Here is a 24,334-nt window from a genome sequence, read left to right as displayed (position 1 = left end):
ATCAACTCTGAATTTTACTAAACACTATTCTTTTTTCTACAAATATTGTTTCTACTCAAACAAACCCTGTCTCATTCAAAATCATCACCTCAGAGGACCATTACTCATCCCAGCGATGTTCTCGTGCTAACAGCACTTTTATCAACATTGCTTTATGAAACTTCTTCCTGTAAACTATCTTCCTTGGCGGCACATCTCTGTACTTTCCTGGTAGTTTTGATATGTGGAAATGGTCAAAAGTTTTCTCTTAAACTTGGTAAAAATACGGGTAACCAAGCTACACAGTAATAGTCACAGCCTCAGCCACAGCCAGACACCTGCTTCCTGCCAGGATTACTCCCTGGAAAGCTTACTGCAAGGTAGGTGTTAGTATCCCATTTCACGTATGAGGAAGGTATGGCTTCAGGAGATTTAGTGGCTTGGCCATGGCCATAAGACTTAAGTATAGGAGCTGGAATTCAAACCCAAGTCTGTTTGCCTTCAAAGCCCACAGTAATGATACTGATTTCCCATATACCGTGTTAGCTGACTCTTAAAGCAATCCCGAAAGGAAAAAATCCCCCCCAATGATACAATGATATTCTGAATAATGGCAGCATTGTCCAAGGCAGAGCACTGCAGCATGATTAATATGGAGAGAACAAGTTCACCTGTCTGTATAAGTTCAAGTATGTAATACATACACACGTGACTACATTTTGAAATCACACGTTAACTTGAGTCACGCCTAACGAGCTCTCTCCTTTAGCACAAAGCCCTTCCACTGACAAACAACTAAGTCAGTAAATGAAGGAAGGACAAAAGAAAGGGAACTGAAGTAGGAATTTGGCAGAAAAGGTAGATAACATAGGCTCAAAGAGGCCAGCGGGGAGGAAGGAGGACAGATGTAAGTTCTTTGGATAAATATGTTTCAAAAGGAAAATATGTATTATTGGCCAGGCCACTGCTCAGAAGATAATAAGATGGTCCACTTCTCAAAAAAAAAAAGCAACTGGTCTTTTGGTATAAAAAGTGTTTATTATGAAAGTGGCTTCAATATTCAGCTACTGTCTGATGCTCTCAACATACATGAAAAAGTAGGACATACAACAGTATGGCCCTACAATTCCAAGAGGCCCATGGCGTATTTTAGTTGCCCATTGGGCAAACAAAATATAAGCTAAAGCTTTCTGGGAAGAGTTTCACTGATTATGCCATGATATGATTAAATTAGTGTATGTAGAGCACTGTGCTAAAATTGGGGAGCTCTGGTCCCAGAGCTCTTATTGACCAGCTATTTTATTTTGGGCCTTTGCCTTTCTTTCTTCCCCCTCTCTAAAATAAAGGATTTAGACTACATCAGGAGTCCCCAACCCCCAGGCCGTGGACCAGTGCCGGTCCTTGGCCTGGTAGGAACCGGGCCACACAGCAGGAGGTGAGCGGTGGACGAGTGACTGGAGTTTCATCTGCCGCTCCCCACCGCTCACATTACCGCCTGAACCGCCACCCTTCCCCACCGCCTCCCTGGTTCATTGAAAAACTGTCTTCCATGAAACCGGTCCCTGGTGCCAAAAAGGGTGAGGACCGCTGGACTACATGATTCCTTGTAAATTCACAGATTTTGTGCTTCTCCTCACTGCCAGGAAAACAATCACCACAAATATGTATCCTTCTTTTGCAACATGGTTTTAGGTAGCTGAAGGCAAATAAACTATAAAAGTAGGGCTATGTAAACCAGACAAAGTATCACATTATACTGCTTCTATGTGGAATCTAAAAAAATGATACAAATCAACTTATTTACAAAACACAAATAGACCCACAGACACAGAAAACAAATTTATGGTTACCACAGGGAAAAGGTGGGGAGGGATAAATTAGGAGTTTGGGATTAACAGATACACAGTACTATATATAAATTAGATAAACAACAAGGACCTACTGAATAGCACAGGGAACTATACTCAATATTTTATCATAACCCATAATGGAAAAGAATCTGAAAAAGAATATATATATGGATATACATATACATATATACATGTATATACACATAGATATGTGTGTGTATATATACATATATATGTATGTAAAATCACTATGCTGTACACCTGAAACTGACACAACATTGTAAACCAACTATACTTCAATTAAAAAAAATAGAAAAAAAGTAGGGTGATGTCATCATTTTCCTACTCTTTACAAACATGTAATAAAAAATGGCTATTTAGATAAATATATGGCGAGATCACACAGTGAATATAAACAAAAGAAACCAAAACAAAAGGAGGCTGGTGGTTACTGCAGAGACAACAAGCTCTCACCGTCCCTCCACCTGAGCAATGACCTGGCTGGGCACCCCAGAGGCCAAGGATGAGCTGACTGCTGTAGGTTCTGTAACAAGCCTGCAGACCCTTTGGTGTGGGCTGGATTCAGTAACTTTCATCTAATATTCCCCCCCCACACACGTTTCCAGGGCCCACAGAGTATCTTCCTCTCTCCATCACTCCCCTTAACTCACTTACAGAGAGACACATCATATTCCAATAAATGTGTCACACATTCAGTTTCCCTTCCATTGCTGAGTAATTCAATGAGTTCAATTTTGCCAGGGCTGGCAGTCTGGACCCAAAGATGCAGGGAGTAGAATATGAGTACACTCCTGCTTTGAGACAGGTGAGTTTTGTTATTTTTAAACCCAGGACTTTGATTCTGTTATTCTTCTTCCAGGCCATGCCTCTGCCTGCTGCCTGGATCCCTGGTCAGGATCTTCTGGCTGCATTAGCATATCTAATAAAATCCTGTCTGTAAAAGTAACAGCAACTAAAAACTGTTCATAAAGGTTCCATGCCATTGGGAGGCAAGCAATTTAACAGCTCAGTGGAAACTTGAAGTAGCTTTGAATGGGCTTCTAAGGCAGTGAAAGGGAACCTACCAGGAAAAGATGCCGACTCAAGGCAGCTTTCCTAATACAGGGAGCCCTTGCCTAATACAGGAAGGGTCAAATCATTCATTACTGTCAACTTTTAGTAACACTGATGGCCATCATTTGTTCCACTTCCTAAGAGTTAATGGTCAACTGTAATGCAGGAAAATTCATTATTTGCCCATCACTATATTCCCTTTACAGAATCACGGTATCTCCATAAACTTTCTCAAAACTGCACCTAATGTGAAATCCTGTGACTCTGCTGACAGCTGGCCAAATTATACCTAAAGCAAAGATGTGAAATTCAGGATCAGATTCCATGTATAAGTGAAGCAAATATTTCAATTCTACTGAAAATCCCTCGTTGGTTGGAGAAAATGAGGTTCTTGGCACTGAGGAGGCCAACTTCAATATACATATTTGTGGTGACTGTTCTCCTGGCAGTGAAGAGAAGGACTGTCTAATAGGGAGCCAGCAGACTAGAAGGAAAACACCCATCATCAGAAAGGTGTCTATCTGGCAAGCAATCCCAGCCATTCTGCTTCCAAATGGGAAACATGTACCCTCTAGGAATCACTTCATCCTGCCACACCCGGTTCTCTTAGATACTGATTTTCCATTTCAAAATATGTTTTATTCTTTCATTACTTTGAGTGGATGGTAATCAGATAATTTTGTTCTGCTTGACAACCATTATCTCTGCTTGGTCCGGGAAAAGACTTGGTGATGAGCACTTTAAAAAGCCCTCTTAGTTTTAATTTAATGAACCATTTTTTAAAATAGCACTTAAAGTGTGCCAGGCATTCTTCCAGAAACTTCACCAGTGATAAGTCATTAATCCTTGTTAAGTCAAGGACCGACCAAGTATAACTTAAGTATAAATAAAAGCAGAACCCACTACTCTGGGGGAAGAGAGTTACAAAACTTTTTTTTTTCAGGCTTAAGGAAGATGCCCTTCCGAATGTTCCCTGCCTTGAGATGCTGAGTTTAAAGACTGCTGGGGAGAGAGAAAGCACATTTTCATAGAGACCATGAACCCCTCCGCCAAAAAGAATCCAAATCCCGAGTACCACTATTTGCCAGTATCTAGTACAGCAGGACACAAGCACGTGCTACGTACCCAACAGAAATGTGTCCGTATGTGTGCAAACATCATGCACAAGAATGCTCACAGCAGGACTGTTCTTAGTATCCCCAAACTGGAAACAACCTACAGGTCTATCAGCAGTAAAATGGATAAATCACTTGTGGCATATCCACACAATGAAATATTCCACAGCAAGGAGAAAGAATGAACTAGTGACACATCCAACAGCACGGACGAATCTCACAAACACAATGCTGAGTGAAGGAAGCCAGACACAAAACAGTACGTACTGTGTGATTGCATTTATACGAAGTTGAAGGACAGGAAAAACTCATCTATGGAGACAGAGGTTACAATATATGAATAACGGCTGCCTATGGAGGGGTGGGGACTACCTGCAGAGGGGCACAAAGGTACTTTCTGGGGGGGGTTGGAAATGTTGTATATTTTGATAGGGGTGTTGTTTACATGTGTAGATCTATTAAAACTCATCAATTTGTATAAAGATCTACGCATTTCACTGTCTGTGCATTTTACACACTTCAATACAAAAGAGAGATGTAACCTCATATGCATCACAAGAAACCCGAAGCCATGGGCTTCTGTGTTGCTGCTGCCGGGCAGGTGCTGCCAGTGGCAGGTCCACAATCTATAGCTTAACCCAGCTGCTGAAGCAAAGAAAAGCCTCTGAGAAATCAGACCCAAAAGTCCTCTAACTCGGGTTACCATCGACCCTCACTATATTCATTCCCTGAGGAAGATGTTGGCCATGGAAGGTTGATAAGAAGGTGCCGGAACTCTTTGGTTCTCAAGCCGTGTTTGAATATCCTCCCAGAGTTTTTTGCCATGTGATTCAAATATGACCAATTCCTAGCCCCAGCAGAGGACAGGCCCAGTGGGAAGTGTATTTGGGCGTGGTTCTCACCATGTTCCCCTAATGCCACCCCTCCTCCTGTATCTTACTGGGGAGGAAGAGTGACTGTAGGACTAAGACATTTAGGCAGCTCAGATTTTGTGAAATTGGATGTGTCAGACTCCTAGTTATCCTCCAAGTCCATAGTAGCCGAGTTTGAACGGGCACATGGCCACCCAGCTAGCGACTACATTTCCCAGCTTCCCTTACAGCTAGATAGGGATCATGTGACTATGTTCTCACCAATACAATGTCAGTGGAAGTGGCATGTGCCAATTCTACTTGCTTTAAAGGAAACTGCTTGCCCTGGGCTTCTACTCCTTACTCCTTTCATTAGGCTGGAACACAGAGTAGCAGTGACCTAGCTTCAACTGGAAGAGGACAACACTCCTGGGAATGAAAGAGCTACAAAATGGTCAGAAGCTAGGTCCCTGAACAACTCCTGGGGCAGTACTATGCCACTAGCCTGGCCCACTCACCTCTAGACTGCTATGTAAAAGAGAAATTTCAATCTGATTTACATCACTGCATCTGGGGGCTCTTTACTACAGCATCTTAGCTGACACCCCTAGCAATAAGCTTTTGAGGTTCATGGTCTCCAGGCAGGAATTTCCAAGTCTCACATACCCTACCTGGCCCAGTAATTTGTACTCCAAAGTTCAGATTATACTAGTACATAAAGACAGCACCCTCTTTCCCCATCACACAACGTTAATCCTATTGTTAAACCTGCCCCCACCCACCCAGCCTACAAGACACTCTCAGCTCCTTACTTGTGTACACAAGGTCCTTTCAAGACACGGTCCCACCCTCCACACTCTGCTCACTGCAGACATTTACTTCACCTACATCTCATGTTCTGGATGTTCCCAGAAGGCAAAATGCACATGAAGAACTATCTGCTTACACTTCTGGCCAAGTGGAACGGCCTTTGCACCACTCCCATCCCACATTCTATCCCGCCCATGAGGCAATTTTTTACTAAATCATAAAAACCCAGCCCCAGGGCTCCCCTGGTGGCACAGTGGTTAAGAGTCCTCCTGCCTATGCAGGGGACACGGGTTCGATCCCTGGCCCGGGAAGATCCCACATGCCATGGAGCAACTAAGCTCGTGCGCCACAACTACTGAGCCTGTGCGCCTAGAGCCCGCAAGCCACAACTACTGAAGCCCGTGTGCCCAGAGCCTGTGCTCTGCAACAGGAGAAGCCACTGCAATAAGAAGCCCATGCACCACAATGAAGAGTGGCCCCCGTTCACCACAACGAGAGAAGGCCCACACACAGCAACGAAGAGCCAGTACAGCCAAAAATTTTAAAAACCAAATAAATTAATTAATTAAAAAAAAACCAAGCCAGCCCCACCCAGGTGTCCGCTCCTCTGATGAGATGGGGCTGGGAGATGCTCTCCTCAGCTCCTTGCCTGGGTGGGCAAGTCAGGCTCTAGGGCCAACAGAAATCCTCGTTTAAGGGTCCCACCGAGTCCCCCGGTCAGAGTGCGGCAGCTGAGCAGAGCGGCTGCTTGGGACTACTGCTCGGGCGCTGCAGAAAGCCTTCTTGGAATGTGACATGTTATCACTTTGGGACCGTTAGCTAGCTGCTCCTGACGTGGCCACATGAAGGCTCAGACTGTCCTAGTCTCTGAACTGAAGAGAACCAACACTGTTAGCATATCTCTCATCACCATGAATGCAAGGTATTTCAATGAAGAGTATCAGGAGGACATCTACAAATCCCAGACCAGCATGTGCAAGCTCTGAGGAATGCTGGAATAACCCAATGTATGTGGGTGACCGTTGGAGACAGCTGAGACAGAGCTACAAAAGGGCAGTGGCTGACACCCAACTCACAGCCCACGTTCTCCAGCCGTGTGGCTGACAGGGTCTTGGTGCTTCGGCCGGCTGTCAGGCCTGAGCTTCTGAGGTGGGAGAGCCGAATTCAGGACATTGGTCCACCAGAGACCTCCCGGCCCCATCTAATATCAATCAGAAAGAGCTCTCACCAACTTCCCCATCTCAACCCTAAGACCCAGCTCCACTCAATGACCAGGGAGCTACAGTGCTGGACACCCCATGCCAAACAACTAGCAAGATAGGAACACAACCCCACTGATTAGCAGAGAGGCTGCCTAAAATCACAGTAAGTTCACAGACACCCCAAAACACACCACCAGACGTGGTCCTGCCCACCAGAAAGACAAGATCCAACCTCATCCACCAGAACACAGGCACCAGTCCCCTCCACCAGGAAGCCTACACAACCCACTGAACCTACCTTACGCACTGGGGGCAGACATCAAAAACAAGGGTAACTACGAACCTGCAGCCTGCAAAACGGAGACCCCAAACACAGTAAGTTAAGCAAAACGAGAAGACAGAGAAATACACAGCAGATGAAGGAGCAAGGCAAAAACCCACCAGACCTAACAAATGAAGAGGAAATAGGCAGTCTACCTGAAAAAGAATTCAGAATAATGATAGTAAAGATGATCCAAAATCTTGGAAATAGAATGGAGAAAATACAAGAAACGTTTAACAAGGATCTAGAAGAACTAAAGAGCACACAGTGATGAACAACACAATAAATGAAATTAAAAATTCTCTAGAAGGGATCAACAGCAGAATAACTGAGGCAGAAGAATGGATAAGTGACCTGGAAGATAAAATAGTGGAAAAAACTACTGCAGAGCAGAATAAAGAGAAAAGAATGAAAAGAATTGAGGACAGTCTCAGAGACCTCTGGGACAACATGAAACTCACCAACATTTGAATTACAGGGGTCCCAGAAGAAGAAAAGAAAAAGAAAGGGTCTGAGAAAATATTTGAGGAGATTATACTTGAATACTTCCCTAATACGGGAAAGGAAACAGTCAATCAAGTCCAGGAAGCACAGAGTCCCATACAGTATAAATCCAAGGAGAAACTCGCCAAGACACATTAATCAACTATAAAAAATTAAATACAGGACTTCCCTGGTGGTGCAGTGGTTAAGAATCTGCCTGCCAATGCAGGGGACACGGGTTCGAGCCCTGGTCCGGGAAGATCCCACATGCCGCAGAGCAACTAACCCCCATGTGCCACAACTACTGAGCCTGTGCTCTAGACCCTGCAAGCCAAAACTACTGAGCCAGTGTGCTGCAACTACTGAAGCCCGCGTGCCTAGAGCCCGTGCTCCACAACAAGAGAAGCCACAACAATGAGAAGCCCGCGCACAGCAACGAAGTGTAGCCCCTGCTTGGCGCAACTAGAGAAAGCCTGCATGCAGCAATGAAGACCCAACGCAGCCAAAAATAAATTTTAAATAATAATAATTAAATAAAAAGAAAAAATATTAAAAGCAGCAACAAAAAGCAACAAATAACATACAGGGGAATCCCCATAATGTTAACAGCTGATCTTTCAACAGAAACTCTGCAAGCCAGAAGGGAGTGACAGAACATTCTTAAAGTGATGAAAGGGAAAAACCTACAACCAAGATAACTCTACCCAGCAAGGATCTCATTCAGATTTGACAGAGAAATTAAAACCTTTACAGACAAGCGAAAGTTTAGAGAATTCATCCCCACTAAACCAGCTTTACAACAAATGCTAAAGGAAGTTCTCTAGGCAGGAAACACAAGAGAAGGAAAAGACCTACAATAACAAACCCAAAACAATTAAGAAAATGGTCATAGGAACATATCGACAATTACCTTAAATGTAAAAGGATTAAATGCTCTAACCAAAAGACACAGACTGGCTGAATGGATACAAAAACAAGACCCATATATGTGCTGTCTACAAGAGACCCACTTCAGACCTAGGGACACATACAGACTGAAAGTGAGGGGATGGAAAAAGATATTCCATGCAAATGAAAATCAAAAGAAAGCTGGAGTAGCAATTCTCATATCAGACAAAACAGACTTTAAAGACTACTACAAGAGACAAAGAAGGACACTACATAATGATCAAGGGATCAATCCAAGAAGAAGATATAACAATTGTAAATATTGATGCACCCAACATAGGAGCACCTCAATACTTAAGGCAAATGCTAACAGCCATAAAAGTGGAAATCGACAGGAACACAGTAATAGTAGGGGACTCTAACACCCCACTTCCACCAATGGACAGATCATCCAAAATGAAAATAAATAAGGAAACACAAGCTTTAAATGATACATTAAACAAGATGGACTTAATTGATATTTATAGGACATTCCATCCAAAAACAACAGAATACACTTTCTTCTCAACTACTCATGGAACATTCTCCAGGACAGACCATATCCTGGGTCACAAATCAAGCCTTGGTAAATTTAAGAAAATTGAAATCATATCAAGTATCTTTTCCAACCACAATGCTGTAAGACTAGATATCAACTACAGGAAAAAAAGTGTAAAAAAACACAAACATATGGAGGCTAAAAACTACGCTACTAAATGAACAAGAGATCACTGAAGAAATCAAAAAGGAAATCAAAAAATGCCTAGAAACAAATGACAATGAAAACACGATGACCCAAAACCTATGGGAGGCAGCAAAAGCAATTCTAAGAGGGAAGTTTATAGCAATACAATCCTACCTTAAGAAACAAGAAACATCTCAAATAAACAAGTAACCTTACACCTAAAAAAAACAGAGAAAGAAGAACAAAAGAAACACAAAGTTAGCAGAAGGAAAGAAATCATAAAGATTAGATCAGAAATAAATGAAAAACAAATGAAGGAAACGATGGCAAAGATCAATAAAATTAAAAGCTGGTTCTTTGAGAAAATAAACAAAATTAATAAACCATTAGCCAGACTCATCAAGAAAAAAAGGGAGAAAACTCAAATCAATAGAATTAGAAATGAAAAAGGAGAAGTAACAACTGACACTGCAAAAATACAAAGGATCATGAGAGATTACTACAAGCAACTATATGCCAATAAAATGGACTACCTGGAAAAAATGGACAAACTCTTAGAAAAGCACAACCTTCCGAGACTGAACCAGGAAGAATCAGAAAATACGAACAGACCAATCAGAAGCATTGAAATTGAAACTGTGATTAAAAACCTTCCAACAAACAAAACCCCAGGATCCGATGGCTTCAAAGGCGAATTCTATGAAACATTTAGAGAAGAGCTAACACCTATCCTTCTCAAAGTCTTCCAAAATATAGCAGAGGGAGGAACACTGCCAAACTCATTCTACGAGGCCACCATCACCCTCATACCAAAACCAGACAATGATGTCACAAAAAATGAAAACTACAGGCCAATATCACTGAGGAACATAGATGCAAATATCCTCAACAAAATACTAGCGAACAGAATCCAACAGCACATTAAAAGGATCATACACCATGATTAAGTGGGTTTTACCCCAGGAATGCAAGGATTCTTCAATAAACGCAAATCCATCAATGTGATAAACCATGTTAACAAACTGAAGGAGAAAAACCGTATGATCATCTCAATAGATGCAGAGAAAGCTTTTGACAAAATTCAACACCCACATATGATAAAACCCTCCAGAAAGCAGGCATAGAGGGAACTTACCTCAACATAATAAAGGCCATATATGACAAACCCACAGCCAACATCGTTCTCAATGGTGAAAAACTGAAACCATTTCCACTGAGATCAGGAACAAGACAAGGTTGCCCACTCTCACCACTATTATTCAACATAGTTTTGGAAGTTTTGGCCACAGCAATCAGAGAAGAAAAAGAAATAAAAGGAATCCAAATTGGAAAAGAAGAAGTAAAACTGTCACTGTTTGCAGATGACCTGATATGATACACAGAGAATCCTAAAGATGCTACCAGAAAACGACTAGAGCTAATCAATGAATTTGGTAGACTAGCAGGATAAAAAATTAATGCACAGAAATCTCTTGCATTCTATACACTAATGATGAAAAATCTGAAAGAGAAATTAAGGCAACACTCCCATTTACCATTGCAAAAAATAAAATACCTAGGAATAAACGTACCTAAGGAGACAAAAGACCTGTGGGGAGAAAATTATAAGAAACTGATGAAAGAAATTAAAGATGATACAAATAGATGGAGAGATATACCATGTTCTTGGATTGGAATTACCAACATTGTGAAAATGACTTCACTACCCAAAGCAATCTACAGATTCAATGCAATCCCTATCAAACTACCAATGGCATTTTTCACAGAACTAGAACAAAAAATTTCACAATTTGTATGGAAACACAAAAGACCCCGAATAGTCAAAGCAATCTTGAGAAGGAAAAATGGAGCTGGAGGAACCAGGCTCCTGGACTTCAGACTATACTACAAAGCTACAGTAATCAAGACAGTATGATACTGGCACAGAAACAGAAATACAGATCCACGGAACAGGACAGAAAGCCCAGAGATAAACCCACGCACATATGGTCACCTTATCTTTGACAAAGGAGGCAAGAATATACAAAGGAGAAAAGACAGCCTCTTCAATAAGTGGTGTTGGGAAAACTGGACAGCTACATGTAAAAGACTGAAATTAGAACACTTACTAACACCATCCACAAAAATAAATTCAAAACGGATTAAAGGCCTAAATGTAAGACCGGACACTATAAAACTCTTAGAGGAAAACATAGGCAGAACACTCTATGACATAAATCACAGCTAGATCCTTTTCGACCCACCTCCTAGAGAAAGGGAAATAAAAACAAAAATAAACACATGGGACCTAATGAAACTTCAAAGCTTTCTGCACAGCAAAGGGAACCATAAACAAGACGAAAAGACAACCCTCAGAATGGGAGAAAATATTTGCAAATGAAGCAACTGACAAAGGATTAATCTCCAAAATATACAAGCAGCACATGCAGCTCAATATCAAAAAAATAAACCACCCAATCCCCAAATGGGCAGAAGACCTAAATAGACATTTCTCCAGAGAAGATATACAGATTGCCAACAAACACATGAAAGGATGTTCAACATCACTAATCATTAGAGAAATGCTAATCAAAACTACAATGAGGTATCACCTCACACCAGTCAGAATGGCCATTATCAAAACGTCTACAAACAATAAATGCTGGAGAGAGTGTGGAGAAAAGGCAACCCTCTTGCACTGTTGGTGGGATGTAAACTGATACAGCCACTATGGAGAACAGTATGGAGGTTCGTTAAAAAACAAAAAATAGAACTACCATATGACCCAGCAATCCCACTACTGGGCCTTTACCCTGAGAAAACCATAATTCAAAAAGAGTCATGTACCACTATGTTCATTGCAGCACTATTTACAATAGGCAGGACATGGAAGCAACCTAAGTGTCCACTGACTGATGAATGGATAAAGAAGATGTGGCACATATATACAATGGAATATTACTCAGCCATAAAAGGAAACGAAATTGAGTTATTTGTAGTGAGGTGGATGGACCTAGAATCTGTCCTACAGAGTGAAGTAAGTCAGAAAGAGAAAAACAAATACCGTATGCTAACACATATATATGGAATCTAAAAAAAATGGTTCTGAAGAACCTAGGAGCAGGACACGAATAAAGACGCAGACGTGGAGACTGGACTTGAGGACACGGGGAGGGGGAAGGGTAAGCTGGGACAAGGTGAGAGAGTGGCATGAAGTTATATACACTACCAAATGTAGAATGCATGGCTGGTGGGAAGCAGCTGCATAGCACAGGGAGATCAGCTAGGTGCTTTGTGACCACCTAGAGGGATGGGATAGGGTGGGTGGGAGGGAGACGCAAGAGGGAGGAGATATGGGGATATGTGTGTAACTATGGCTGATTCACTTTGTTATACAGCAGAAGCTCACGCACCACTGTAGAGCAATTATACTCCAATAAAGATGTTGGGGGAAAAAAACCCAGCCCCAAAGACCCCAGAGAAGCTTCTTTAAAACCCCAAAGCAAAATGCCTTCCTCCCTCTATTATGCTTTGATATTCATTAAGATATTTATCATTCTGAGCTGTATGGATTTAGTTACATGTCTGATCTCAGAGCTAGAATATATGTTCCAAAGAGAAAGTCCCTGAAGGTTAAGATCATGCCTTGTCCATTTTCTTAACTTTAGCACTCAGCTCATGATCTGGCTCATACTCAATGAGGGCTGAATGAAAGAAGGAGACAATTTAACAGCTGGCATATTTCAAAACTCTATACGCACATTATCACTCTTACCTATTCAGTGCAAATGCATAGTGGAACTTAATGTTATGCTGGTCAGCCAAATCACACGTCGGCAGCATTTCCAGTGTTTCTACCAGCTTCACCATTGCATCATAGTCCTGTTGGCAAGAGGTCTCAAGGTGAGAAAGGCAGGAAACACAGCTCTTTGCAGGTTTTTCTGAACAGTTACGAACATGAGACCGCCTCAGCATTTAAATACAAGCCTTTCCCTACAGGCAACATTTAGTGACGTTAAAGCCCTTAAAAGAATAGCAGTGAGATTAAAAACAACAAGGTGGATGAGAGAGAAGACAGAGAAAGAATCCCTGCTATCAGAGGTCACAAAAGGACCGAGGAAAGGAAGTTAGATTCAAAGACGATAAAACAAAACAAATGAGCCCAGCAGCCAGGAAAAGCTACCACGTTTTGAGTGGAGGAGAGTTAACACCAGCAGGGCTGTGGGTTAAAATGAACGGGACATAAACATGTACGAAATCTTACAGTTATTTGCCATGCAAAGGGGGGGAACACCCCAATCCTTCCTATTTTGTCAGAAACAATCACATTCATCTAAACCAGAATTTCTCAACCTTGGCACTACTGACATTTGGGGGCTGGATCATTCTTTATGGTGGGGGCTCTGCTGTGTATCGTGGGATGTTAAGTGGCATCTATGGCCTTGACCCACTAGATGCCAGGAGCACTTCCCCCTCCCTCCTCGAGTTGTGACAACCAAGTATGTCTCCAGATACTGCCACATGTCCCCCGCTTGAGAACCACAGCTCTAAACTGCGATAATTACCCAGGGAGAAATTGCTACTGTGTTTGTCTGAGCTGTGTCCCCTCTGAGCAGTGCCATCTGCTACCATTTCAGTCGGGCTTACAATCGTTCCGGGCCAACTCGCTGACAGCCAGCCACAGTTAGCAGATGAGGACTTCCCACTGAAATCTCACGTCTGTTTTGTGGCTTTACACCTCAGCGCTGCTACCCAGGGATAGGGAAGGCAGAGTATTGCAAGAAGCTTCTAGCTCACCCTTGAGCCCAAGAGTCCCACCAACGGAAGGTTATAAAGAGGAGAGATGCGTGAAAGCAAGGGCAGAAGGAAGCCAGCAACTCAACAGAAGAAAAACTTCAAAAAAGGTCATTCCCATTCTCTTGTTCCATGGGGCATAATTTAACCATCATAATTCCTAATAGCATCTGCTATTAAAATCAATTAGATGCATCTGTTTATCACCAGGGGCACGAGTTCCTTAAGTGGTTGACTCTGTTCTTGGTTCAGGTTGTAAATGGAAGCCTCTCTCGTTCAGATTTGAAGACCCGTGGCCAACAACCTCCAATATGGCTTTGTAGAGTTCTGCAGATTACGTACATCGCCCTGTGTTCCTCCAAAGGAAAGGAAGGCAAGACATCCTTAGAAATGGCTCCACAGCATTAAACTTGGAGGGAGGAAACGACTGATTTCCTCCATGGTACCATATTCTACAAACCCTGTCTCAAGAACTCTCCAGAAGCCTCTGTCACCTGTCTTAGAAAAAACCCCGGCATTCCCTGGGTCCTGGACTTGCCTCTCCTACTCCTGCTGTCCCTTCCACTAATAGGTAGTGGTAAACAAAGAATGAAGTGACAAAGGCCTAAAGGAAGTAGCAGAGGAGTTAAGAGCAAAGAGGACAGAGCCGGTTGCCTCAGTTTGAACCTTGACTTTGCCAACTGCTGTGTGACCTTAGGCAAGTTACTTAACTTCTCTGTACTTCATGTTCCTCATTTGTAAAATGGAGATAATCCAAGTGTATACCCCATAGGCTTATGAAGAGAATTAAGTGAATTAGGACTTGCAAAGGGCTTGGAACAACGCCTAACACAAAGTGCATATAAACTGTTCAGTTCTAATTCCTTTTATTAAGCAGTACTGTTTCTGAGATCTTGCTGGAGTGGCCTTCTTCAATATTTCCACCACAACAGATATGCGAGGTGACCTATGACCTAGCCACATCCCTATTTTGTCTGTAAAACAGTTACCTAACCATACACCTAGTGTAAGAGTACTTCATATGAGAAATTCCTCATGTCAAGGAAGAAGTGTGATAGCCTCAGACAAGCGTATTTCATACCTGGATATCACGATAGGACAGCAGTAAATTAATGACGATGTCTGAGGTCAGAACCTCGGTATTGTCCCTGCGGAGCTTGATGCGAGCCAGCTCCTTAGCCAGTGCGTCACCCCGGTATTTCTCTCTGGCTCTCCGGATGTCATTTAACAAGGTTTCTTTGTAATAAGCACTGGAGAGGAAAACAAGAAAACCTCCAGTCGCATCGATGTGCATCCAGGACTGTGCTGCCCTTAGCAGCTCAAACAAACTTGGTTCTCGTTGACAGGACTTAGGCTAACACATGGGGGTCTCGCCCAGACCTCAGACTCCCTGCATCCCCAAACAGGAGACACGTCCTACTTGTGAGTGACATTCTGCAAAAACTCACCACTAAACAGTAACAAAGAAATATCAGTTCATTATGACCTTGAAAATATTTTCAAACTTGACCCCATATGTATCTGGATGACCCACAGGACTTGCTACCCACCCCAGCCCATCCCCCTCTCTCTGGTATTTTCAAACACAAAAAAGACAAGAAAGTACCTTACTTGAATAGTAATTTCCCCCACGATTAAGAGATTTTTCACAAAGCTGAACAAAACTCCAAAGCCACGAAACAGAGTAAAATGAGAACTTCTTTAAAATGTATCTATCAGGTGTCCCCAGCTAGTAATCACAAAGCTTTTTGCAGCTGGTCGAGAGCCAGAACCTGGATGTGTCCACGAGCAATCCAAGAAGCCGTGCCTGGACGCTTACGAGCAACCTCGGCCTTTTACCCCCTACTCCCCTTGTCATTTTTGACAGCCAGAGTCTTTTCTGTAAGCAAATATAAGATGTAAAACTTCCTTCATGTGGGTGTCTAGATAATAATAGGGATGTATGACAACATTTCGAGCAGTTTAATTCCACACTGGAATGTCTCACCATAGCCCCTCAAAGAACCAATGCTAGTATCTGGTATTTGGTTTAAAATCTTTAAAAATGACCGAATTTGGTATACAGAGGCCAACTTACAATGACCATAGATTGACTTAAATATGTTGTCTACACTCCAAGTAATTTTTTTTTATGGAGACTGGGCATTGCCAAGCTGTAATACTGTCAACCCATTAAGCAGCTGAAATGTTTTAACTGGAGACAGTAAAATTAGGCTGTTTATTAAAAAGAATAGGTTCAGTAAGTAACACTCTTCAGAGAATGAAAAACAACACCTAACAAATGTCACTTTTAATAGTTATAAAACTATGTCAAAAAAAGTGTTTACCGTACACAGCCTGGTCCAATGCTTATAATAAGATCTCAATGAACATTTCAGGAATTAAGTGATGTCCCACAGAAAGTGCTCTGATAAAATTATCAGTGCATTGCTTTAATTTTTATTTCCTTATTTGTCTATTGCTTGTTACCCCAATGATAAGCAAATTAGCAGATTCTACTAATGTTTAAAATTCTATGATTAATCAAATGAGTCAGTAAGTTGGGTGACAGCCATTGTCCATTTGCTGGACTATAAAGCCATCAAAGCTGTTAAAGTATTATTAGTTCAGCCTGACAAGTAAAAATTTATACTTTAGTTTAGACTTGTTTTCAAGGGTAATTCTGAAAAATAGTTTTAATAAACTAAGAAACCTAATAAGAATGGTAACTTGTAAGTAAATGAACAAAACACTGAATTAAGTATGGCTTGGAGACATCATATATGTAATAAATTTGCAGCCATTTCTGCCTCTGGTAACCAGGGAAGATGCTGCTCATCAATGTGGACTTAGAAATGGCTTCAGGGACTTCCCTGGTGGTGCAGTGGTTAATAATCTGCCTGCCAATGCAGGGGACACGGGTTCGAGCCCTGGTCTTGGAAGATCCCACATGCCACGGATCAACTAAGCCTGCCCACCACAACTACTGAGCCCTCACACCACAACTACTGAAGCCCGCGTGCCTAGAGCCCATGCTCCACAACAAGAGAAGCCACTGCAATGAGAAGCCCGCACACTGCAATGAAAAGTAGCCCCCGCTCGCCGCGACAAGAGAAAGCCCGTGCACAGCAACAAAGACCCAATGCAGCCAAAAATAAATAACTAAATTAATTAATTTTTAAAAAGATTAAAAAAAAAAGAAATAGTTTCAAACCCCTTTTCCTCACAGGGCTCTGGGTAGCCTTCATCAATCTATCAAAGTTGGCATTTGAGCTGAAAATTTATCTGCCATCCCTGTTACAGATGTTTTAAACCATAAGCACCATTTACCCTCTCACTAACCCTTGCCAGGTATCTGGTAGTTCAAGGAGTGGAATCAACTAAAAGGTATTTCAAGTTCTCTGAAATTAAACCAAATCAAAAGAGTTGTTTTCCTCCTGAAACATACACGAAGTGAATGAGAAACAAACTTGAATAGCCTTCTTGCAAAGACCTTGCTCACCTAGGAGACTCAAGCTAGCCTACTTCCTTGTCAGACCTGAAAAGATGATACTGAGAGAGTTCTCTCCCTGAGCTTCACTAAAATGTTCACTGTGCAATAAGACAATAGTTACCAATAGTTACCAAGGGGGGACTGAAAGAGGCTTTCCAGGGATGTGCTGCAAAAGGTCTCCCATTTGCTTTCTATGTTGGCATGTGGTCACATATGTCTGGGTTTCCAGTCTTCTTTTCCCGTTACAATCTGTAGCAGAAACTCTGTGTCCAGAGGAGAGGTGACAGGATAGAAAAAGAGAACAGACTGTTAACAAGTGTGCACCTCACACCAACCCTACAGCAGTAACGTTCCACAGTTTGGGGAGCCACAATGCAAGCCACAGGGACGTGTGGTCCCTTACATTTCAAGTCAGTCCTGCCAGTGCTTCGGATTTTCATTTGTTTTGGAAGGACAAATCCTTCTTGAGATGTAACTTTCAGGAATAAATCCTTTAAATTGGCCACAGGCAAGAAAAAAAACCCCAAAACTGGATCCTTTGGTTAAGTAGAATAATTTTTCTGCCTTCACGTTTTAGAACAGGGATGTTTTAAGGACTGGTTTCTTGAGCACTGAGGCTCAAAGAGGTGAGCTAACTGTTCCAAGGCTACACTGTGAAGAATCGCCTGGGCTAGGATTCAAACCCAAACCTGTCAACTCTTGAATCACTACTCCACACTTTCTCCGACATAAATCTACCAAGAACACGTCACAGGACACGCTGAGGTCAGGATGGCTTCAGCTTGACTCAGTACATCCCTCCCCACTTTTACAGCACAAGGACTTATGGTTGGAATGACTTTGCTGACGCATTTTAACAACCTTAACAGCTGATGGGTAGTAGGGAGGAAATCACGTTCAGAAATGACCTTGAAACACAGAATCTCAGAGCTGAAAGAGCATGAAAGAAAATCAGTGACTTAAGTTCCTTATTTTCTAGATGAGAAAACAGCTACAGAAAAGTTATTTGTCAAGGTCACACTGGGAGTTGGAGCCAAACACAAGCTCAACCCTGACCTCATCTCCAGTTTTATTCTCTTTCGGTTACACCTCAACGGCCCAACTTAGTGAGACAGTAAGGAACACTGGATTCAGGGATGACTTCAAAATAATTGGTCGGGGTTCCCCACTCTCTGGGCACTAAGGTCTCTTGAAGTTACATCACCTCCATGGACGTGAAAGGAAAATTTTGGCAAAGCTCCCAGCGTTTTGACGGTTGATGGGAATTACCATGAGGTCACATGGATGTCCTTGAGGAGGCTAGTAAACCTGTCCACCAGGGGCACACACAGCGGACCCAGGATGGTGTCCCAGTTGGGCTGCATGTACTCCGAGGCACGTCTCTGGGCGTCACTCTCGCAGCAAAAATAATCAGCGCATGGTGTCATGATGTACGGGATGAAATAATAATTTCCACTAGATGCCTGGGAAAAAGAAACAAAAATGTTTCACGAAATAATTGATGCAGAAGCACAGCTGTGGACTTGGGCAGGTGGAACCTTGGTGGGACAGGAAAGGAGAAAATGTCTGACGATGAACGACTTGCACAATATGACTACGAATCTATCATATGCAAAACAGGAAACCACTCAATTTCACAAGCTCTAACACGTGGACATACGACAAAAATTTGGTTTCAAATGCTGAACTGATCTGTATATGTTTCTGAACTTCATCAGCAAAGATTTTAGGGTTTTAAGTCTCAGAAATTACATCATTTCATTACATCTCCCCCCAAATCAGAGGGAACTTCAGCCCAATGATAACCAAGGATTACAATGTAAAGGCTTATTTTCTTTCTTTCAGCATAGGTGGAAAAGCCTTGTTATTTGATAATTTAACCACAGGTGAACTATTTATAAACTTCGTTGAGTAAAAACTGTTTTGCTGGAAGCAGATATTACTAAATATGATTAGTCTCAGAGATGTTTTGAAAAAAGAGGATCTGTTTAAAAATTTTTATATTGTCAAACAATACTCAAGTAAAACAGTATGTTTTTTCTATGGAATAATCATGCTTCATAGTCAAATTGTAATCCTTTGTAAAGCATAAACACCACCTTTAAATAGCATTAAGCCCATGCTCAGTTTTTAGCAGATTTGGTGGACTAAAATATGTTTTTATATGACATTCTTCTATCATAGTCAATATTTTGTCTATACTGTCATAAAAAGCAACTAGGTTAAAATTTCAGACTCTCTAATTCCTTTATCTTCACTAAGTTTTAAAGAACTTACACAGTGCCAGAAATAATTCATCTGACTTCTTCCCTTTAATTTTTTCAACTAAGGGAGTTACCTAGGAATTTTGGCATAATGCAGACATAACCTTGGGAAGTACACTTTCACCAAGAATGAGAAGTCAAAGAAGCAACACAGTTTCATCTAAATTAAAAAGAAATTCGTTCATCACAGAGACAACTGTCAGAATGCTACAACCTCAGATCAAACAGAAGTCTTGGGAAAACTTTCCACATTGGGGAACTAGCTTGGAACAAATATGTGACAGACATTTTAAAGTTTTCCTTTTGAATAAGATTTGCTTACACAAGGACAGGTGGCATTCTTATTTCTATCTAAATTCAAAATACAAATAATTGTCCTGCAATTATCTCCCTCTTTTGTACCTTCTAGAGCATCTGTAGTCCTGTCACGACATGTCTTTAGGCCCTAAAATAATTCGTTAAGCAAAAATGACTAGTGATGCCCCACTCAACCATATTTGAGACGGTCAGCAAACTTTTTCTGTTAAAGGCCAGATGGTAAATATTTCTGGTTTTGTGGGCCATATAATTTCTACTGCAACTACTCGACTCTGCTGTTACAGCATGAAAGCAGCTGCAGACAACATGTAAACACGAGCATGGCTGTGTCCCAATAAAACTTTTATTTATGGGCACAAATTTGAATTTCATATTTTCATATGTCCTGAAGTATTCATCTTCTGATTTTTTCCAAGCACTTAAAACTGTAAAAGCCAATGTGAGCTCACAGGTCATCCCAAAACAGGTGGTGGGCCAACCCTTGTCTAACACTAAGCTTCCTGATGTTTCATGATTCCTGATAATAGGTTTGATGAGAGTACTTACCCTGCTACAAAACAGCAGCTGGATGCTGTCCCCGTGGACACTAAATATTGGGGTTAAACACCTCAAACTACAAATGTCAGTCTGTTACAAAGAGAAGTAGCAAAATTTTTGGTGTGTTGGTGATAAGTGGGGAATGGGAGGAACAAAGACCCTTCCCCCTCTAGTAATATCTTCAAATTCTCAAAGACAGGTTCAAATTGCCCAGCAAAGTAAGGTTTTGGTAGGTTAGAGACGAATTTCTCCATCATCTATAACAAGAAAGCCATGTTGCTAAAGTTAATTAAATTAAATGCCATTTATACACTCAGAAGTTAAATTGCTTGTTCTTCTACCTGAAATTGGTCGAGTTACGGTAAAAGATTTCCTAGTTCAGACTAAGAGGGAGAAAAGAGCTGTGTGAATCAGTGAAGTCCAGAAGGTAAAAAAAAAAAAAAAAAAATCCTTGAAGAAATAGAGTTTGCTATTTTCAAAAAGTTAGAGCTAGGGGGCTTCCCTGGTGGCGCAGTGGTTGGGAGTCCGCCTGCTGATGCAGGGGACACGGGTTCGTGCCCCAGTCCGGGAGGATCCCACATGCCGCGGAGCAGCTGGGCCCGTGGGCCATGGCCGCTGGGCCTGCGCGTCCGGAGCCTGTGCTCCGTGATGGGAGAGGCCACAGCAGTGAGAGGCCCGCGTACCGCAAAAAAAAAAAAAAAAAAAAAAAAAAAAAGATAAAAAAAGTTAGAGCTAGCCTCAGGTGTGTTGAGCTCCTCAGATCCCCTCCCCAGAAAAACAAACATAACTGGTAACACATATTTTTTAAAAACCATTTAAAGTCTCTATAAGTTGCCTTAAGAACATACAGCAAATGGAGAAACGTTTACTCGAGAAAATCGAGTAAATCTTGATAAGAAGACTGAGACTCTAGTATTTGAGCTATAACCTGCTCTTCCCCTACCCTCGAGCCCAGAGTAACAATTCTACTCTGGATGGGTATAGCCAAGAAGATGGGACCCCCTCCCACCCTCAGCTTCAAGTCTCGGGTGGCAGTTTCCCCCTGGGAAGGCTAGGCCACCAGCATCCTCATTCACCACAGCCCTGTCCTGTAGAAGCTCTATCCCAGGCAAGCATGGCCAAGAGGACCAGGGCTCCATTTCTCCACCGCGTTCCCACTTGTATGGCAGAAGCTCTGTCTTAGGTGAAACAGGCCAAGAATACTGGGCCCTGATCATCTATGTCCCAGCTCACATAGGGTAAAGGTTCCATGCCAAGAGAGGCAAGCTGAGAAGATCAGGGACTGCTACCCTTGCCCAGCACCCCACTCATAGCAGGGTATCACTCTGAGAGGGGCAGGCTGCTACTCCCCGCTCCCCAGCTCTGGAGCAGTGGTGCAGAGGCTCTGCCTAGGGTAGAGGCATGCTGTAAGAACAGAGAGCTTTGCAGCTCTCCCTAAGGGGACTGACTTTATGTGAAACATAGCATGGAGAAGTTCAAACCTACAGGCACTGTCAAAGACAATGGAGATTTTTATGGCAAGAAATTAAGAGGAGGCTGGTAGCTCCATGATAGCAATGGGTGAAAGGTAGACAAGCTAGAAGTTTAACAAAGAGAAACAGGGGAAGAGAGAGTTATGAAAGGCTTCCTGCGGTCAGAGTGAATCTTAAAGACCAGCTTTAAAAACTACCCCTGCAAAGAAGCCCAATGTTAATGATATTAGACTGTGGAACATTTATGTCTCCGGTGATTGGCAAAAACAATAAAGCAGTCAGCTAACAATTAGGGGAGACTAACAACTGGATGTAATATCAATAGAGGAAGATCAGTCAGAAACTTAACAGGGAAACTGGGGAAAGATATAGTCAAAGAGAGCCCAGCTATAACCACTGTCATCCCCAGGTGGGGATAGGAGGGTGAGGGTAGCTGTGTGCATGTTCAAGGCTGCACCTTCTGAAGAGTGACATCAGAGGCTGCACACTGGAGGAAATAGGCTTCACTGAACTAGTCCAGCAAAGTCACTGAACAAATAAACCAGCAAACAGGAACAAGTTCCAGAGGCAGGAGGGAGAAAAGTCAGTATCCAGAGTTGCTACATTATCTAAAATGTCTAGTTTTCAGCAACAAAAAATACAAAACATGCAAAGAAACAGGACAGTGTGATCTGTATACAGGAGAAACAGCAGGCACCAAGTAACTGCCTTTGAAAGGACCCCCTGGGTCCTTTTGGACTTTGGAGACAAAGACTTGAAAACTGCTATCATAGATATGTTCAAAGAACTAAGGGAAACCACACTTAACAAATTAAAGGTATAACTACCATGCATCATCAAATACAGAATATCAATGAAGAATCAGGAATTACCAAAGAAGAAGCAAATGGAAATTCTGGACTTAAAAAGCATAATAACCAAAATTAAAAATCCACTGAAGGGGCCCCCAACAGGAAATTTAAGTGGAAGAAACAATCAGTAAACTTGTAGACAGATCAATAGGGATTATGCAAACTGAAGAACAGAGAGAAAAAAGAATGAAGAAAAGTGAACAGAGCCTCAAAGAAATGTGGGACACCATCAAGTGCACCAACAAACACAACTCACAATGGGAGTCCTGAAAGGAGAGGAAAGCAGCAGAAAAATACTGAAAGAAATCATTGCTGAAAACTTCACAAATTTGATTAAATGAATCTACATATCCAAGAAGTTAAATAAATTCCAAGTAGGATAAACTCAAAGAGATCCACACCCAGATACACTGTAGTCAAAATTGTGAAAGACAAAGTCTTGAAAACAGCAAGAGAAACAAGTGTCTTACCGTGTACAAGGGCAATCCAATAAAAAACATCTGACTTTTCATCAGAAACAGTGAACGCTAGAAGGCAGTAGGACGACATATTCAAAGTGATGAGAGAAAAAAAAGTGAACTAAAAATCTTATATCTAGCAAAACTATCTTTTAAAAATGAAGACGAGGGACTTCCCTGGCGGTCCAGTGGTTAAGACTCCGCACTCCCACTGCAAGGGGCACGGGTTTGATCCCTGGTTGGGGAAATAAGATCCTGCACGCCGTGCGGCGCACCCTTAAAAAAAAATCAATCTAAAAATAAAGGTGACTCTAACGTCACTCAAAGTATACAAAGTCTCTAGAGAAAATTTCAACACCCTAATAAAGGATCTGAAAGAAAATCTGAGGGGAAATAAAGACATTTTCAGGTAAACAAAAACTGAGATAATTTGTTCCTAGCAGACCTGTCTTACAAAAAATATTAAAGGAAGCTATTCAGGCTGAAAGCAAGTGACACCAGACAGTAATTTTAATTCACATGATAAAAACAAAGTATGCAGTATAGTTAGTTATACAGGTAATTGTAAGAGACAACATAGTTGCTAATTTCTTCTTTCTTAACTGGTTTGAAAGACAATTGCATAAGATGATGTATATAATCATATGTTGGGGCCTGTAACATATAGATATGTAATATATTTGACACTTAGAAGTACAAAAGATGTAGGTGGAAACAAAGCTGTATTGGAATAAGGAAATAGCACCATTTGGTAACTTGAATCCACAGAAACAAATGAAAAGAATCAGAAATGGTAAACAAACAGGTTAGTGTAACTATAAGTACTTATTTTCCTTTCTTCTCTCAGCTTTGTTAAAAGATATTATACAGAGTAATAATTCTAACAAAAAT

At 41.7% G+C, this 24,334-nt stretch overlaps 1 protein-coding gene across 4 annotated transcripts in view; it reads right to left on the bottom strand.

The window, feature by feature from the left end:
- LOC101315670 (mitogen-activated protein kinase kinase kinase 15) overlaps positions 1 to 24,334 on the bottom strand; it is a 100,724-nt gene that overhangs the window by 32,340 nt on the left and 44,050 nt on the right. For 3 of the 4 annotated variants that reach the window (XM_073799219.1, XM_073799221.1, XM_073799222.1), the window contains 4 exons: positions 18,813 to 19,006; positions 17,675 to 17,806; positions 15,153 to 15,321; positions 13,053 to 13,159 (listed from right to left, as the gene is read on the bottom strand). In XM_073799219.1, the coding sequence (XP_073655320.1) occupies position 17,806; positions 18,813 to 19,006 (195 nt within the window). In that variant the 3' untranslated portion in view covers positions 13,053 to 13,159; positions 15,153 to 15,321; positions 17,675 to 17,805. Of the gene's footprint in view, positions 1 to 13,052; positions 13,160 to 14,278; positions 14,428 to 15,152; positions 15,322 to 17,674; positions 17,807 to 18,812; positions 19,007 to 24,334 lie in introns of those variants that run through there. The other variant, XM_073799220.1, reaches the window with a different exon arrangement.

The sequence above is a fragment of the Tursiops truncatus genome, chromosome X (genome assembly GCF_011762595.2).
Source record: "Tursiops truncatus isolate mTurTru1 chromosome X, mTurTru1.mat.Y, whole genome shotgun sequence".
Taxonomy (NCBI): Eukaryota; Metazoa; Chordata; class Mammalia; order Artiodactyla; family Delphinidae; genus Tursiops; species Tursiops truncatus.
This window is presented reverse-complemented; position numbering and strand designations above follow the sequence as displayed.